Raw genomic sequence first — 19679 nt, forward strand, 5'->3', positions numbered from 1 at the left:
GTTTTAACATTGCTATGATCAGAGGGAACCACCACTACTCTTTAGCATTTCTGATTCACTTCATCAATAGGATTTGAAAACCCATATGTTTGAAAGCATGAATTGAATGGATTGGACCATGTGCCTTTTTATCAGTATTCTATCAAGCTTTTCATTGCTAATGCGGTACACTGGCATTTTACAACGGGGGTGACCAGGGTTTTTGCTATGGTGTGTTGATCATTCTGTTCATATCTGGGAGAATGTGTGCCGACCTTTGAATGTACGCCAGCCAGGGGCCGAACAAAGCTCTCATTTGTGTACCATGTAAAATACTTTTTTTTTTTTATGTAATGTGCCAGTGCAGACAATACACAAGCCTGTCTGGGGGTTGTGTGACGTGTAGCCTTTACTTCAGTATGTTCCTAGGCCGTTATTGAAAATAAGAATTTGTTCTTAACTGACTTGCCTAGTTAAATAAAGATAAAATAAATGTATCCTTGTGACAATATTGACCAAAAAAAGACTAATTTCAGTGACATTAAATTACATTGAATTAAATTTCATTTCATTTACAGAATCATTTCAGTGACAATGGTCGAGTAGGAAATTTTTCATTTTTCCCCCTCATTAATTTAATCCAAAAATGGGATATGTCAGTATTGCCCTTATTAAGACTAACCTGTACAATTTGAAAGTCAGGTAATATTTTTTTATTTTATTAACCAGTGTTTATTTGTGTGCCCTTGAATTTCTTTCTTTGTATTATTGTTTTTTGACTGAATAACATACGCCTGTGTTTTTCCTGAGTCATTTCATTTGTATTTTTTGTTGTTGACAGTGATGGTATATGCTGGAGTCTGAGTGAATAATACTATATAAATCCTAGTGGATAAATTCACACCAGTAGTATTTGTATAGTAATAATTTGGAACAAATTGGCATTCAGATATTACTTTTTGTCTGTGTTTTCATTGTTTTTAATATAATGCTGATTGTTGCTTAAACGCAGGTGAACAGGGGCAGAGAAGGGTATAATGTGTAGACGACAAGATTGTAACCAAGAGACCCCAAGCCGTTCTGCTGCTGTTGCCTTCATCAAAATACCAGATATCCATTTGAAATTGTCAATAATATGTAAAATGTCTGCCATGTACTTACTTATTAGAGTAATGTATAGTATCTGTAAATAAATGGAATGAATCTGTTTTCAGCAAGTAACTCTTTATTTATCCATTGTGATTTTACAGTACATGTAGCCTGACATCCTCCCAAAAGTTGTGAATAATTCAATGAAAATTATGAATTCGGACCTTGACAGATTTTAGCATATTTTCAAATGCTGAAATTTGTAAAATGGTCTACAAATGCTATTATTAGACAGGTTTTGATATTTGTGTTTTGGAATGTATGGATAAATACTGTTTTAAGAAACAAGCTTCTCAGTGGAGATCACAGTGATTTGAAACACAAATATACAGTAAACAGTGTTTGACAAATTCCTCCCCTTTTCCAGCTGCCATTTATAAATATAAATAAAACATCACAGTAATACTGCCTAGCACAATACAGACAATGGATAAAGAACAGGGAACTAACAGTACCATGGTAAGGCTTACAAACACAGGAAAGTCAATATTGTACAAAACTGGCAGAGATGGTACCTGTTGCCTGCTAGGTTTGTGTACAACAGTGTAGGACCGCTCTAGAGTCTTTGCTTGGCAAAGTTACCCCAGAGACATCAATATCTTTTAGTCAATTTCCTCCCAAATTTCAGTTTTCCTCATTGGTTACTCCTATTGTAAAACCACACATGTAAAAGCAATGACTTTGATCAAATCACCCTCCAAGCAGATGTCTTTCTCTCATCTGAAATAGTGGCTTAGGCATGGCAACACAAGTTGCTCTGTCATTGGAGAAAGAGAAAAGCAATGAGGATTCAGGATTTTCAGTGGAAGATGTGGGGGCTTTTTGGTGCCAGGAGTGGGATTGACAAGTAGAGCCACAGCAAAAAAAAATAGTTTTTGTATTGTTGGTGATGCCTTGTTGCAGCTCTCCCCGTGTGGTTCCACTCTGTGGTGCGGGGGATGTTTTCATTAAAGCAGGGCAGTGATGGGCTTGCTGTTGCCTGGTGTGCCCATGTACTGGGAAGAGAGGGTATCCAGGGCGGCGTAGGTGGTGTACATGCCCGTCACCTGTAGGTCTGAGAAGGGCATGCTGCCCCCGCTGTAGACTGGAGGGAGGCTGCCCGTCATGGTGCCAATGTCACAGTCAGACAAACGCAGGGGAGAGTTACTGAAGGTGCCCAATGCCTCCAGATTAAAGCTGTCGTCTTTCATCTCCCACAGGTTACCTGGGGAAGGAGGTAATTGTGTCACGTCACTGGTCATCACTGCTTCTGAAAGCCAAGAAAATGGCCAACTGCCGTGCAAATTCACATTGGTATCCAGATTGTTAAAGGCCCAATGCAGCAGTTTTTATCTCGTTCAAATCATTTCTGGGTAAAAATCAAGTAACTTACTGTGATTGTTTTCAATCAAAATGGTGAAAAAGAAACAAATAGCTTCTTGACAAGAGCAATTTTACAGGTTTGGAACTCTAGTTGTTCTATTAACCAATTTACTGCCTGGTGATGTCATCAGGCAGGCCAAAACTTCAGGTTTTCAGGTGGTCTTTTCAAACGACTCTTACACTAAAAGGGCATTATCATAATAAAAACCAAATCGCAATATTATTCCAACCTCAGTGTGGAAATATATATAATTCACAGGAAATCAATTTTTTTGACTGCAGTGGAGTTTTAAGACCATATATAATGTTGTTGTGACTAGTACTATAGCTACCCACCTTGTAGAGCGAAGTCCATGATGCTGGGGTCCAGCGTGTCCACCTCTGCGTTGACCTCACCATGGAGACTGTAGAAGTCGTGCGGCTGCTTGCCGGGATGCTGGGTAGCGAGGAGGCTGTTGGAGAGGTCAGGAACGGTGTGGAGGGGGGGTGTTTGGGCAGGGGGGGGGGACACCGGGGCCAGCCTGGCCTGGGCATGGAGCTGGTGATGCTGGTGCATGGGCAGGTACTGCAGGGACAGGGTGACCATGGGCTGGGGTTGCATCTGGCCTGGGACAGGCAGGGATAGGCCAGACGGACAGCTGGGCAGACGGGTCATCCCGGGGTCCATGGGCTTCCGTCTGCAGCTCTCTGGCCGGTCCGTAATCAACCTATCCAACTCATCTGACAGGGAAAGAGGGAGCAGACCAGTTCAGCGACTGATGACTCCATTTAAAATTTAAAAAACAAAGCAGATTTGTTTTCTGTGATGCTGCTTATCGCAAGGGCCAGCTTACCAGGGCCCAAGAGGCAGCTATTTTTTAAAATAAATAAAGTAAATATATACAGTATAGATTATATGTAATATATATTTTATTATTTTACTACAACCGCCAACCAGACGAGGATTCAGGAGCCCGCTCTCAATGAGTGTAGACAGCCTGCTGCTCCCTGCTGCTGCTCTGCTAATTGTCAGATGGGGGAAGGAGAGGAGGTAGCGGGGGACATGTGGGTAACTGGGGGGCCATGCCTTGATTGGGTAACTGATTAATAAAAAATGAACTGCATAATAAATTCATGTGACTGGTCAATTGTGTGAGTCAGGGGCTGGGCACAAGAGGCAAAGAAAAAGAAAAATAATGATTGCATTTGTTTATCCAACTACAGGAGCCCGCTCTCAATGTTCAAGATGCACAAGAGAGCATCATTTAGCCACAGAGGATCAATAGTTTCTCAAAAATAACAGTGGATTACATTTTAGCACAAGCACATACAATACAGGTAAATGTCAAAATAAAGGAAAAACCAACATAGTGTCTTAAAAAAGGCCACCACCGGCTGCGCCTTGGCATAGATTCTACAAGTGGACCTAAACCATGCCAGGAAAATGCTCCCCACACCCTAACATATTATTTGTAGCCCTCATTTACTCAAGTGTTTCATTTATTTTGGCAGTTACTAGTTGCCTACAGTCGCGAAGGCCACGGTTTGGCCAGCATGCGCGCCAAATATATAGGTTGCTGCGTTGTAGCCATAGACATAATCCATAAAAGGGTTTTGTAACTTCTTACCCTGGCAATTTGACTATTAAACTCATGGGTACACTAGCAATGGCTGCCAGTCCTGACTTGAATGGGAACTGCCATCCATGGATTATATTTCTATGGTTGGTTGCTGCTGTCTGTTAGCCTTTTGAAAATTTTGCAGGACAAACATACAGTTTGGAAAGCCAATGCCTTCCGCTGAAAAGAGAAGATTCATCTGTCTTTGGAACTATCAAGGCATCAAGGCAAAGGGTGGCTACTTTGAAGAATCTCAAATATAAAATATATTTTGATTTGTTTAACACTTTTTTGGTTACTACATGATTCCATATGTGTTATTTCATAGTTTTGATGTCTTCACTATTATTCTACAATGTAGAAAATAGTCAAAATAAAACAAAACCTTTGAATGACTTGGTGTGTCAACTTTTGACTGGTACTATATACTGAACAAAAATATAAATGCAACATGCAACAATTTCTGTGATTTTACTGAGTTACAATTCATATGAGGAAATCAGTCTATTTAAATAAATGCATTAGGCCCTAATCTATGGATTTCACTTGACTGAGCAGGGGCACATGCATAGATGGGCCTAGGAGGGCAAAGGCCCACCCACTGGGGAGCCAGACCCAGCCAATCAGAATTAGTTTTTCCCTACAAAAAGGGCTTTGTTACAGGCAGAAATACTTCTCGGTTTCATCAGCTCTCCGGGTGGCTGGTCTCAGACAATCCCGCAAGTGAACAAGCCGGATGTGAAGGTCCTGGGCTGGCGTGGTTACATGTGGTCTGTAGTTGTGAAGCCGGTTGGTCGTACTGCCAAATTCTCTAAAACGACATTGCCAATTGCATGCTTCTTTAAAACTTGAGACATCTGTGGCATTGTGTTTTGTGACAAAACTGCACATTTAAGAGTAGCCTTTTATTGTCCAAAGCACAAGATGCACCTGTGTAATGATCATTCTGTTTAATCAGCTTCTGGATATGCTACACCTGTCAGGTGGATGGATTATCTTGGCAAATGAGAAATGCTCACTAACAGGGATGTAAACAAATTTGTGTACAAAATTGGAGAGAAATAACCTTTTTGTGAGTATGAAAAATTATTGGGATCTTTTATTTCAGCTCATGAAACATGGGACCAACACTTTACATGTTGTGTTTATATTTTTGTTCAGTATACAGTGCTCCATCATGACAAAGCAAAAACAGGTTTTTAAAACTGAAATAATACATTTACATAAGTATTCAGACCCTTTACTCAGTACTTTGTTCAAGCACCTTTGGCAGCTATTACAGCCTCAAGTCTTCTTGGGTATGATGCTTAGCACACCTTTACACCTCAAGCTCTGTCAGGTTGGATGGGGAGCGTCGCTGCAAAGCTATTTTCAGGTCTGTCCAGAGATGTTTGATCGGGTTCAAGTCCGGCATCTGGCTGGGCCACTCAAGGACATTCAGAGACTTGTCCCGAAGCCACTCCTGCGTTGTCTTGGCTGTGTGCTTAGGGTCGTTGTCCTGTTGGAAGGTGAACCATCGCCCCAGTCTGAGGTCCTGAGCACTCTGGAGCAGGTTTTCATCAAGGATCTCTCTGTACTTTGCTCCATTTATCTTTCCCTCGATCTTGACTAGTCTCCCAGTCCCTGCCACTGAAAAACATCCCTACAGCATGATGCTGCCACCACCATGCTTCACCGTATGGATGGTACCAGGTTTCCTCCAGACGTGACGCTTGGCATTCAGGCCAAAGAGTTCAATCTTGGTTTCATCAGACCAGAGAATCTTGTTTCTCATGGTCTGAGAGTCTTTACAGTAGGTGCCTTTTTGGTAAACTCCAAGCGGGTTTTCATGTGCCTTTTACTGAGGAGTGGCTTCCGTCTGGCCACTCTACAATAAAGGCCTGATTGGTGGAGTGCTGCAGAGATGGTTCTCCTTCTGGAAGGTTCTCCCATCTCCATAGAGGAACTCTGGAGCTCTGTCACCTCCCTGACCAAAGCCCTTCTCCCCCAATTGCTCAGTTTGGCCAGCTATAGGAAGAGACTTTGTGGTTCCAAACTTCTTCCATTCAAGAATGATGGAGGCCTCCGTGTTCTTGGGGACCTTCAATGCTGCAGACATTTTTTTGTACCCTTCCCCAGATCTGTGCCTCGACTCAGTCCTGTCTCGGAGCTCAAGGGACAATTCCTTCGACCTCATGGCTTGGTTTTTGCTCTGACATGCACTGTCAACTGTGGGACCTTAAATAGACAGGTTTGTGCCTTTCCAAATCATGTCCAATCAATTAAATTTACCACAGGTGGAGTCCAATCAAGTTGTAGAAACATCAAGGATGATCAATGGAAACAACCTGAGCTCAATTCTACTGTAAGTCTCATAGCATAGTCATGTAAATAAGGTATTTATGTTTATAGGTTTTATACATTTGCTAAAATTGATCAAAAGTGTTTTTTGCTTTGTCGTTATTGTTTATTGTGTGTAGATTGATGAGGATTTTTATTTATTTAATCTATTTTAGAATAAGGCTGTAACGTAACAAAATGTGGAAAAAGTCAAGGGGTCCGAATACTTTCCGAATGCACTGTATATAGCCTCCTAATATTGTACAATCTGTGTGTCGCTTCTTTGGCCTGGGCTATTGTTTGTTTGAATTCAAGACCAGCTCGATCTCAGTTTGTCAGAGTAGCCACTCATTTCGGTCATTTGTGTGGTATTAAAAAAGATTCAGCTAATGTATTATATCATGTAAACAACGTAGAATTACATGAAATGCATTTCCTAAAAGGCTAACAAATTATCCCCATGTGTGGAAATCCTAAAAACGCCTCTGCTCAACTGTAGCCTATGCTACATCGCAAATGTTATTATGGCTTTATTATAAGGGTGATTGTTCTTTAACAGTAAATTTACCACGCATCCAATTGCATCTTGGTGCACGGATTTGTTTACCGAAAATGATGGTGTGACTATGATTTCTTAATCCGGCCCTGTTTATAGCAGTCCACTAAATGTGACAAATGGATAACCTCTTTCGTTTATTCTTGAATTAGAATGTTGTCATCAGTTGTAACATAGCCAACTGTAGCCATGACACTTGCCACACTGACATATAAAACTGAATGGGCATAATCATCTTAATTGGTGGTGGTGCGTGTTCTCCATTGATGGGCTGTGTTCATTAGAGTACACAAAGGAAAAAGTTTTTAAACATTATGCAATGGAAAAGGTTGTCGCTCCCGGTTTCCTTCCCTTTTCTTTCATTTTGTGCCTGGTGAACAGGACCCAGGTTATGTGTGAATGGGCCTCAGTCAGTCCTGTGGTCTCACCTGGGTTGGCCATGCTGCGGCGGATGGCTGGGAGGTCCTTACGCTTCCACTTCTGCATCTCCTCCTCCATCTTGTCGATCTTGACCGGGTTCAGGGCCCAGAGGCAGCCCTTACGAGACGACCCACTGGTCTTGTTCTCCACCTTCTCAAAGCACTTGTTTAGTGACAGGTTGTGTCGGACTGAGTTCTTCCATCCGTCTGGTGCTGTCTTCAGGCGGATGAAAACCCAGGAAGAGGAAGGAGACATTTAAACGACTGACTTAGCACAATGCTTACCTAAAATATCTGCTTCCCCAATCCCTATTGAATATTAGGCCAGTTTCCCAGGCCCAGATAAGCCTAGTCCTGGACTAAAAAGCATGCTCAATGGAGATTCTTTATTGAGCATGTTGTTTAGTCCATGGCTAGGCTTAATCTGGGTCTGGGAAACCAGCCCTTAGAGCAGGGGTGTCAATATCATTCCATGGAGTGACTAGTGTCTGCAGTTTTTTGTTTTTTCCTTTCAATTAAACCCTAGACAACCAGGTGTGGGGAGTTCCTTACTATTTAGTGACCTTAATTCATAAATCAAGTACAAGGTAGGAGCGAAAACCTGCAGACACTCAGCCCTCTTTGGAATGAGTTTCACACGTGCCTTAGAGGATCCGATCGAGTCATACCTTAAAGTAGGGAAAATGTTCCTTCATAAAGGTGTAGATCTCGCTGACTGGGAGACTGCCTGTCTTGCTGTTCTTCAGAGCCATAGAGATCAAACAGCTGAGGACGGATCAAAGTAGCGAGACAATAAGTGCATTAGGCTACATATACTGTTGATAATTAGACCAGGTTCGTGTTTACTAGGCATCAAAGGGAATAAAAATGACTGAAACAGGAAACGACTTTGTCATCTTCCATTGTGTGCCCTAATGAACACGACCCAGGCAATACAATAATACTATAATGCCACTTGGCCCAGGGGGAAGCTCACCTGTAGGAGTAGATGGGCTTGGGGAAAGTCTTGGGCTGCAGGTCCTGATTTTGTGGAGCCAGGCGCGGCTGTGTGAACAGGCTTTGGTTGTTGAACGAGACATTGCCATAGAGCCCAGCAGGAGTACACTGAGAGGGGGAGAGGGCAAAGAGAAATTAGTGAACAATCTAGAAAATCTCTATTGTGTATTATTTTCAACTTCATTCAAAAACATATTTCTTGTTGTTTGAATGAATGGCATCTAAATATCAAACCTTTAATCAGCAGCAGAAGGTAAACTGGTAGAGTAATCTCGAACGACATGAAGTTGCTCTTATACCCATGGAATAACACTGTAGTAACAATACTATATTAACAGTTTTACATTGTAACTTAGTTATCCACTGGACAGCTCTTATAACTATTTTAGTAACACTAAATACTCTAACAATTCTGTGTACAAAATATTAGTCACAGCTTCCTAATATTGAGTTGCACCTCCTCAGAACAGACTCAATTCGTCGGGGCATGGACTCTACAAGGTGTTGAAAGCGTTCCACAGGGATGCTGGCCCATGTTGACTCCGATGCCTCCCACAGTTGTGTCAAGATATCTGGATGACCTTTGGACCATTCTTGATACACATGGGAAACGGTTGAGCGGGAAAAACCCAGCAGCGTTGCAGTTCTTGACACACTCAAACCGGGGCGCCTGGCACTTTCTACCATACCCCGTTCAAAGGCACTTTCGCCTTGCCCATTCATCCTCTGTATGGCACACACACACACAATCCATGTCTCAATTGTCTCAAGGCTTAAAAATCATTATTTAACCTGTCTCCTCCCCTTCATCTACAATGATTGAAGTGGATTTAACAAGTGACATCAATAAGGGACCATAGCTTCGCCTGGATTCACCTGGTCAGTCTATGTCATGCAAAGAGCAGGTGTTCCTAATGCTTTGTACACTCAGTGTATGTAATAATTCATCTCTAATTAACAAACTGTATCCACAGCCCAGTTGCAGGGATGACGTAGTTACCTGCTGGCTAGTCTGGGTCAGAGTGAACACTTGTTGGGGTGTAGGTTGGTAGACAGAGGCAGGGCATTGGTGCCCTGGGGAGGGCTGCCCATTCATGGAGAACGGAGACATCTGTGGAGTAGACCGAGGACAAGTTTAGTATATTAAGTATATCCTATACTTTACTGTCCTAGAGTATAAGCATTGATTAAACAAAAAAAAATTGTTGATAAATAATTGGTCGGGAAGCAAAACGTACACTTCCGCTTTGGGCGGTGATGACGTTAATTCCCAGGGGGCTGTGCTGCATGTTGCTCTGTAGGTGGATCATGGCTCCCTGTCCCCCTGCCATGGTTATGTTGTTCAGCTGAGCTGTGAGGAAGGAAGAAGTACATCATCCAGGTCAGTCCCCAATCAATCTCCACACATCGGCCCTGTTACAATCCTTTCGTCCTCGTTTCCTTGAGGTAAGTGTAGATATACAGGTGATGGGATAAGTTTAAGCAAGACTACCACCCTATTCCTTTCACTAATCCAAGCATTCAGATCTGTGATTGTACTTCAAGGAGGATGCATTTGCAAAGTATTCAAATAGGGCCCATGGCCCTATCAAGATTTAGCACAGGCCCGAGTCTATACCCCCTTATACTTTAACGATTTGATTTGTCTTGCAAGTCTTATTAGCCAGGTTGGCAGTTATAGCTTGTTTCCAACTGTAATGGCTTTGGCTAACTTGTCCTCCTCAACATCCGGGCCTAGCAGCACTCCTGAACTATCCAATCAAAGCGTATGTGTGTGGATTTGAAACGGCGCTGCCCCACCGACGTGGAGTGTGTGTGCGTCTCACCTTGAATCCAAGATAGCATAGCAATAGGACGTGTGTGTTTGTTTTTGTCTTATCCCGTGTAAATAGCCGGTCTTTTTCGTATATATCTTGATCTCACTTTCTATCTACGAACTAAATATACTTTCCTGCAACCCGCCTCACCCAGTGGTACGGATCTGCTATTTTTATTCCTTATCACTGGAACTTCCATCAGGAGCTAGCCAAATAACGAGCTACTAGTCTTTGTTAGCCACGGCTAGCGGTCTTCACCTTTTTCTCGGTCACCAAGCCAGCCTTAGTTCGGACAACACCTGCCAGTCTGCACAGCGGGATATCAACCCAGAGCATATCAGGTAGCCTTGAGCTAGCCTCGAGCTAGGCCCATATACCAGCTAATTCTAGGGCTACAATACCTCCTTTGCCAATTGGCCTGGACCCTTTATTGTCGACAGGGAGCCCCGCCGGTCCATCACGAATGGACCGACGACCTGATCGCCCGATAGGGTCACAACGGGCTATTCTGTTACGATGTCGCCGAAGAACCATCTACTAGCCCCGGTCCGCTAGCTTTTCTGAACACTGTGTCCCCTGCTCACCTAGCGTGGTAGTGACTACCGAACGGTACCCTGACTCACCTATTGCTGCTCTTTTGACCCTATGATCACTCGGCTACACAGCTGATGCCCCCTGGACTTTTTCAATAACACGGTACCTCATTTTGTTTACCTGTCGGCCCCAGCCTCGAACTCAGGTCCTGTATGTACCTAACTGACCCGCTCTGCCCATTCATCGCCATTTACCAGTTGTTGTCTTAGCTCTCCTGATCAACACCTGTGATTGCTTTATGCCTCTCTCTAATGTCAGTATGCCTTATCTACTGCTGTCTTGCTTAGTTCTTATTGTTTTATTTCACTGTAGAGCCCTCAGTCCTGCTCAACATGCCTCAGATAGCTCTTTTGTCCCACCCCACCCACATGCAGAGACCTCATCTGGCTTAACTGGTGCCTCCAGAGACGAAACCTCTCTCATCGTCACTCAACGCCTAGGTTTACCTCCACTGTACTCACATCTTACCATACCATTGTCTGTACATTATGCCCTGAATCTATTCTACCACGCCCAGAAATATGCTCCTTTTATTTTCTGTCCCAAACGCACTAGACGACCAGTTCTTATAGCCTTTAGCCATACCCTTATCCTACTCCTCCTCTGTTCCTCTGGTGATATAGAGGTTAACCCAGGCCCCGTGTTCCCCAGTTCCACTCCTATTCCCCAGGCACTATCATTTGTTGACTTCTGAAACCGTAAAAGCCTTGGTTTCATGCATGTTAACATTAGAAGCCTCCTCCCTAAGTTTGTTTTATTCACTGCTTTAGCACACTACGCCAACCCTGATGTCCTTGCCGTGTCTGAATCCTGGCTTAGGAAGGCCACCAAAAATTCTGACATTTCCATCACCAACTACAACATTTTCCGACAAGATAGAACTGCCAAAGGGGTTGCAGCGATAGCCTGCAAAGTTCTGTCATGCTATTCAGGTCTGTGCCCAAACAGACCTACTTTTAAAAATCCACCTTTCTAGAAACAAGTCTCTCACTGTTGCCGCTTGTTATAGACCCCCCTCAGCCCCCAGCTGTGCCCTGGACACCATATGTGAATTAATTCACCCCCCATTTATCTTCAGAGTTTGTACTGTTAGGTGACCTAAACTGGGATATGCTTAACACCCCGGCCATCCTACAATCTAAGCTAGATGCCCTCAATCTCACACAAATGATCAAGGAACCTACCAGGTACAACCCTAAATCCGTAAACACAGGCACCCGCATTGGATATCATCCTGACCAAGCTACTCTCTAAATACACCTTTGTTGTCTTCAATCAGGATCTCAGCGATCACTGCCTCATTGCCTGCATCCGTAATGGGTCCGCGGTCAAACGACCACCCCTCATCACTGTCAAACGCTCCCTAAAACACTTCAGCGAGCAGGCCTTTCTAATCAACATGGCCCGGGTATCCTGGAAGGATATTGACCTCATTCCGTCAGTAGAGGACGCCTGGTTATTCTTTAAAAGTGCTTTCCTCACCATCTTAAATAAGCATGCAAAATCTGGACCCCTACAAATCAGCTGGGCTAGACAATCTGGACCCTCTCTTTCTAAAATTATCCATTGCAATTGTTGCAACCCCTATTACTAGCCTATTCAACCTCTCTTTCATATCGTCTGAGATCCCTAAAGAAAGCTGCCGCGGTCATCCCCCTCTTCAAAGGGAGACACTCTAAACCCAAACTGTTACAGACCTATATCTATCCTACCCTGCCTTTCTAAAGTCTTCAAAAGCCAAGTTAACAAACAGATTACCGACCATTTCGAATCCCACCGTACCTTCTCCGCTATGCAATCTGTTTTCCGAGCTGGTCATGGGTGCACCTCAGCCACGCTCAAGGTCCTAAATGATATCATAACTGCCATCGATAAAAGACAGTACTGTGCAGCCGTCTTCATCGACCTGGCCAAGGCTTTCGACTGTCAATCACTGCATTCTTATCGGCAGACTCAACAAGCTTGGTTTCTCAAATGATTGCCTCGCCTGGTTCACCAACTACTTCTCAGATAGAGTTCAGTGTGTCAAAACGGACGGCCTGTTGTCCGGACCTCTGGCAGTCTCTATGGGGGTGCCACAGGGTTCAATTCTCGGGCCGACTCTTTTCTCTGTATACATCAATGATGTCGCTCTTGCTGCTGGTGATTCTCTGATCCACCTCTATGCAGACGACACCATTTTGTATACTTCTGGCCCTTCTTTGGACACTGTTGTTACGTTCCCCAGTTTCTGTGTTGTAGTTTGTATTTGAGTGTGTGTGTTTCAGGAGATGGCTTCCTGAAATTCTCCCCAAGCAGCTGATTGGTCGGCCCGCAATTGATGATTGGAGAGCTGACCCCGCCCCCTCGTCAGGACGCAGCTGTCTCCAATTACCAATGCCTTCTGAAGCTATAAAAGCCAGTGTTCTGTTGTTCAGAAGGGTGAGATCATAGGCAGGCTTAGATCATTGCAGGCTGAGGAGATTGCAGAAAGATTGATTGTGATAGAGATTTTTGCTGAGAGAGAGTGCAGAGAGCGATTTTTGCTGAGAGAGAATGCAGAGAGAATTTGATTGTGAAATAGAGAATGCAATTGCAATTGCTGAAAACTATGTTGGTTGTTTTTCAGGGAGCTGAGGGTTATATAGTGTTAGTTGTTTCTCAGAAAGCGATTTGGTATGTACTGTGTTAGTTTGTTGCATTATCAGATAGAGCTTATTTGATGTCCTTGGTTTCTTAGTTTGTTTGAGTAATTGTTTGATATTCTGTTTCATTTGTTCCCAGGGGGGAAGGGGAAGGCACCTAGGGAGTGCTTAGGCAAGAGGCCCGCGGGCATACATATACCCGTAGTATATTCACTGTCTAGGCACACTAGGTAAGACCTGGGCGGACCACCCCCTGTATTTTGGTTAGCGCACCAGGCGGTGCAAAGTAAGGTAAGTAGTGGGTAGGCAGGTTAGATAGGAGAGGGGGGGCTTTGACATTTACTTTCTTTGCTTTGGTTCCGTCCAGACCCTTTTCCCCATATTACAGTGTAAAGGAATAAAATCCTAGTACACGGTCAATTCTGCCTTTTGTCGTCCTTTCTCACACCTACAGTCCCATACCTATTTCACTTCACGGGGAGTTGAGTTGCAGCAGGGTGTTGCGTTCGCTCTTTTCAGAGGCGTGCGTAACAACTGTGTTAACTAGCCTCCAGACGAGCTTCAATGCCATACAATGCTCCTTCCGTGGCCTCCAACAGCTCTTAAATGCAAGTAAAACTAAGTGCATGCTCTTCAACCGATCGCTGCCCACACCCACCCGCCCGTCTAGCATCGCTACTCTGTACGGTTCTGACTTAGAACATGTGGACAACTACAAATACCTAGGTGTCTGGTTAGACTGTTAACTCTCCTTCCAGACTCACATTAAGCATCTCCAATCCAAAATTAAATCTAGAATCGGCTTCCTATTTCACAACAAAGCATCCTTCACTCATGCTGCCAAACATACCCTTGTAAAACTGACTATCCTGCTGATCCTTGACTTCGGCGATGTCATTTACAAAATAGCTTCCAACACTCTACTCAGCAAATTGGATGCAATCTATCACAGTGCCATCCGTTTTGTCACCAAAGCCCCATATACTACCCACCACTGCGACCTGTATGCTCTTGTTGGCTGGCCCTCACTTCATATTCGTCGCCAAACCCACTGGCTCCAGGTCATCTATAAGTCTTTGCTAGATAAAGCCTCGCCCTCTCTCAGCTCACTGGTCACCATAGCAGCACCCACCCGTAGCATGCGCTCCAGCAGGTATATTTCACTAGTCATCCCCAAAGCCAACTCCTCTTTTGGCCGCCTTTCCTTCCAGTTCTCTGCTGCCAATGACTGGAACGAATTTCAAAAATCACTGAAGCTGGAGTCTTATATCTCCCTCACGAACTTTAAACATCAGCTGTCAGAGCAGCTTACCGATCATTGCACCTGTACACAGCCCATCTGTAAATAGACCACCAACTACCTCATCCCCATATTGTTATTTATTTTTTTGCTCCTTTGCACCCCAGTATCTCTACTTGCACATTCATAATCTGCACATCTATCACTCCAGTGTTAATTGCTAATTTTGTATTATTTTGCCACTATGGCCTATTAATTGCCTTACCTCCCTAATCTACATTTGCACACACTGTATACAGATTTTTCTATTGTGTTATTGACCGTACGTTTGTTTATCCCATGTGTAACTCTGTGATGTTTGTGTCGCACTGCTTTGCTTTATCTTGGCCAGGTTGCAGTTGTAAATGAGAACTTGTTCTCAACTGGCTTACCTGGTTAAATAAAGGTGAAATAAAAAATTACAAAAATAAACCTGTCTGCTGCTCCAGCAGGCTGCCCCCCTGCCCCTGGGAAGGCCCGTTGAAGTCTCCTCCGCCACCACCGCGACCATCGGCCATCTGCTGCAGCCGGGGAACATCTACAGAGGTGAGCCACGACAAAGGCTGCAGGTCCCCGGGGAGATCCTCCTCTCGGAGCTGGGAGGGGTCTGTGGTCAGAAGTCTGCAGAGGCGGGACACAAGCAACACAACCACTCAGATACACAGCCTAGATTACAACTGTTCATTATATCCAGGCCTGGGTTCAAATACTAGTTGAAAGCATTGTTGCGATGGAACCAATACCAAAAGTCCCAAAAGTGCAAACTCTTAAACAAATGAGAAAGTAACATTTTAGAAATAGTATTCGAACCCAGGTCTTTGTTATATCTTGGGCAAATATAAAATACACTGACTGAACAGCGAGTTATGGTAAGTAATACATTCAATAATGGAGGGGGAGAAGTGAGAACAAATCATTATTCAGGAGTTTTGTTTAATCTGGGATTTACCACAAGTAGATTATAGAGTGCTATTTAATTAGGTAATTACTGCAATAGTAACATTATGGACACACAAAGCCTGTCACGCCCTGACCGTAGAGAGCTTTTTATGTCTCTATTTTGGTTTGGTCAGTGTGTGATTTGGGTGGGCATTCTATGTTCATTTTCTATGTTTTGTATTTCTTTGTGTTTGGCCGGGTGTGGTTCTCAATCAGAGGCAGCTGTCTATCGTTGTCTCTGATTGAGAATCATACTTAGGTAGCTTTTCCCCACCGATGCTTTGTGGGTAGTTATTTTCTGTTTTGTGTTTCTGCAGCTGACAGGACTGTTTCGGTTTTCGTTCATTCTCTTTGTTATTTTTGTTATTAGTGTTCAGTTGTAATAAAAAGCATGAACACTTACCACGCTGCGCTTTGATCCAATCCTTCTTCAACAGACGACCGTTACAAAGCCAAGATTCTCAACATTATTAATCCCTCTTCAAATTTGCTTGTGAACTTCCAAATCAACATTAGACATTTCAATGGTTACTTCCTGAGTTTTTTGGAAATACTGTACAAAAACCCCCCACTAGATTAGCTACACAACCACAACCTAATGATTATTTAGTCTTGTCTAAAATGAATTTCCTTACCAGCGTACAATGAAATGAGTTAAGATTTACTGTATCATTTCTGCTTAATCGGGGGCATGGGCCTGCCTCTCAGCTTTTTATCATTGTTTCTTTAAAAACAGTTGGGTTCTGCTGGAAGAAAAGAGAGGAATCCTCTTGAATCCTCTCCAGTCGTCTTTGCACAGACTTACTGTAGAAGAGTTCAGTAATTGGGGTCGCTATGACAACACTCACTATTCAGTTACTTTGTGGGCCTGGACACCGTAGGATCCCACCCCAACCCCAACTGCAAACAAAATTACCCCTATGTCAGGTGACCACAATCTCCCTTTAACCATAGGCTGAATCATAAGTACACAGCGCATGAGATCATTTGAAAACATGGGAAAGCAGCACATGTTGCTCTGTAACAGTTGGCCTTGTCTATTGAAAAGTGATTGTGTCCCAAACGACAAATCTGCCCAGTGGCACGTGGCTCTATTGTTTCCCCCCAGACCCTTCCTTGATTGTCTTTGCCGTTTAAAAAAAAAAACAGTCCCTGCATTAATCTGTTGGAATGACAGCTCTCACACAAGAGAGACAAGTAGGATGCCATCTGCTTCCCTGTCCCTTTCCAGCCTCTCCCCTCAATGCCCCCCCCCCCCCCTCCCTCCAGAAGGGCAGTAGACAAGGCCCTTGGGGAAGGTGGGGGTGGGGGGTTGGAGGTCAGGCCACACTGCTCACTCAACCTGTCACCTGAATAAATTACATAATTTCACAAGGCTTTGGACACCTTGACTGCGTGTGCCAGTAAAGGCTTGTGAATAACCGTCTCTTTCAAAGCAGAGTGACAGAAGCTCCTGTGACACTGTACACCACAGACAACACCTATTTCATCTTGAGCTTTGAAGTATGAGCTTCCTCTACCCCTCCAAAAAGACACATGTACATCCGCCACATACATTCTCTCTCTCCCTCTCTCTCTCTCTCTCTCTCTCCCTCGCTCCAACAGAAAAAAACACACCAAAAATATATATAGTTAAGGCTAAATCCAAATTGGTAAAACACATTTTAGAGAGCACTAGTTCCAATGGAAGCATATGCCCAAAATATTATTATTTTGGCCTCAAAGGAGCAATCTGCAGTTGCTACATACATTTTGTTGGCTTACAAATTAATAATACTACTAATTGATTCTTGAAGAATATAACTTAGAAAAATGCCTCATGAGTTTAGTTCAGTTGTTGTACACCATCAGAATCCAAAATATAAGCTTGTTTTACTCTGTTTGTAAACATCGTAAATGTAAACAAACACTGTAAAGCCTCAATGATGCTTAAAAATAAAATGTGGATATCTTAGGAGGAGCCTAAGCCTAAGCCTACTTTCATCAATAGCTCTGTTTGTCTATACATGTAAGAGTGGTTATACATTTAAGAAGCTTTTTTATTGTTTCAACTCAATACAACTTCACATAATTTTTTCACTTACCCAGGCTGTAGTTGGATCCCCAATACAGTTCTTGGGATATGTATTTTGTTTAATTTACTTAGGTATTTGATAGTCATTGTGTTTTGTCAGTATTCCAATACCCCCCCCCCCCCATTCATTCTGAAATACCTCTAAAGCACCTTACAAGCACACCAATCCAACTCATATTACACAAGTATTCCTTTCTCAAGGACGCCTGACATTTATGGTGGTTCAATCTACTTTTGAATGTTGTAATTGAGATGCATCAAATGCAGACATGACCTTCAGAAGGGATTCATGATGAGTATTGGGGTGTTTGTAAGGTGTTTTGGACCTATTTTCAAAATGAAAGAGGTACAAAAACCATGTTAAGTTGTGTGTTGAGTAAAACATGAACATCCCTTTAACGATTAGTGGGATTTGAACCAAATATTTCAACTAGGTTGGAAACAGTCCTAGCCTATGACTCATACTTGACATGTTAAAACGAATGAGAACTATGCAAGGAGGTCCCATTCTTAACGCTTGTCTGAAAATCTCACAAACATCTCTAGACCCTTCCTCCCTCCCTCCCACACACTTAACCCACAATGAAGTGGATGTTCAGCGAGGCAAGGCATGTTGGTCTATGGTGTCCCCCATCTAGCACCAGTCGCACGTTCAACACTGCAGCTCACCCCGCTCCACCCCCTCCCCCTCCCATTCCCTCCACCTCCTCCTCCTAATTGGGAGCCACTTCTCCGCAGTAGTGACCCGGAGAGCCCCATCTCCCCCTCGGAGCCGGCGGGCCAAGAGGCTCAGTCTCTCCGTGTGCCGACAGAGGGAATGTAAACAGAGCTGATGGTTTCTGACAGATCCATTCAGACTGAAAATCATTCACTCTAAGGTTGTTGTTTTTTCATTCCACTTTTTCATAAGCCCCCTCCCTTCACTGAAAGAGCTGTCCATCTACATTTCGATTAAACATATAGGGAGATTTAGGAAAATATATCTTGGAATTATCCTTATGCCTGAACATTTTGAACCATATTTTCAGTGTTGAGTGTTGCCAACTTTACAAAATACAAAATGTATCAAAACCCTTATATCTGTGGTTAGGATTTAGTCTGATTTAAAATCATTCAAAGGCTGTCTTTAAAGTAACTGAATGTTATAAATCCAGTCTTACCTGTAGTCTTGTGGAGAGGGATGATGACCTGAATTTTCGAGAATTCCTGACATGCTGGTGGTAATTCTACTTTCTATCATTTCCTGGGATGTTTGATAATGCTGCAACAAGGGAAAAAGTGCAACTGCATAAGACATCTAGGCTACAGTGCTTTCATTTAATTTAGGCCTGGGTCTATTTCTGTTTTCAAAACTGAAACAACACTTTGAATTCCTTTGTTTCCTTGTTTTAGCAACTCATTATATATGTTATTATACTGGCATTTAGATCAATAAAATATTAGCACATCAAACAGACTACTTATGGGGAAAAACAAGCATTTTCTGTTATTTATTTAATCATACAAGCTACAATGAATGTCTATAGAAAACAATCTGAATCGGATTATGACCAGTTAATAATGGGACCTACTGTTATAAACTAATGACAATCATATCACCTATTATGGCAAAAACATAACCATTTAATATTAACATAGAAAACAACACGTGTGATCTTTTTTGGTGTAAGAATGAAGCAAAGTTAAAGGTGTATTCTCAGTTCACATTGTGTAGGCTGTGCTTCAAATGAATAGGCTATACAATCGAGTTTTATGTTATGGAAAACAAAATGATGGCAATTTATTGATTTTGCCAATGATGGCTTTTTATTTCATTTCAGTTCACAAGGCTGTTTATTAACTTGACTGCTTAAAAAATGTATACTTGATGTGCAATCTCAAAATATCGCCGCGTTTCCCACCCTTACTGACATATCAATTGGCCTGACTGAAAAGTCGTCTAATTGAAATAATCCCCTCTCACTCAAAGTCTTA

The 19679-nt window shown here is 43.0% G+C and overlaps 1 protein-coding gene across 1 annotated transcript; it reads right to left on the reverse strand.

The window, feature by feature from the left end:
* Window positions 1–2075: 2075 nt before the first annotated feature.
* LOC120063533 (forkhead box protein N4-like) lies at window positions 2076–19002 on the reverse strand. Its single transcript, XM_039013898.1, has 9 exons — window positions 18866–19002; window positions 15126–15313; window positions 9641–9729; window positions 9379–9489; window positions 8359–8486; window positions 8051–8147; window positions 7392–7599; window positions 2827–3210; window positions 2076–2332 (listed from the first exon to the last, which is right to left on the reverse strand). Exons 1-9 carry the CDS (start codon window positions 19000–19002, stop codon window positions 2076–2078), a joined length of 1599 nt encoding a protein of 532 aa, XP_038869826.1.
* Between the last annotated feature and the right edge of the window lie 677 nt (window positions 19003–19679).

Source organism: Salvelinus namaycush, chromosome 18, assembly GCF_016432855.1.
Source record: "Salvelinus namaycush isolate Seneca chromosome 18, SaNama_1.0, whole genome shotgun sequence".
Classification (NCBI taxonomy): domain Eukaryota; kingdom Metazoa; phylum Chordata; class Actinopteri; order Salmoniformes; family Salmonidae; genus Salvelinus; species Salvelinus namaycush.

What these genes read in the sequence shown, in the direction of transcription:
- LOC120063533 (XM_039013898.1), bottom strand. Translation starts at nt 19,002, where the DNA reads ATGTCTTATGCAGTTGCACTTTTTCCCTTGTTGCAGCATTATCAAACA. An exon ending in CCCTCTCCACAAGACTACAG is followed by an intron (nt 15,314 to 18,865) that starts GTAAGACTGGAT and finishes CCGCCTCTGCAG; the next exon opens with ACTTCTGACCACAGACCCCT. An exon ending in AACATTTTCCCTACTTTAAG is followed by an intron (nt 7,600 to 8,050) that starts GTATGACTCGAT and finishes ATCCGCCTGAAG; the next exon opens with ACAGCACCAGACGGATGGAA.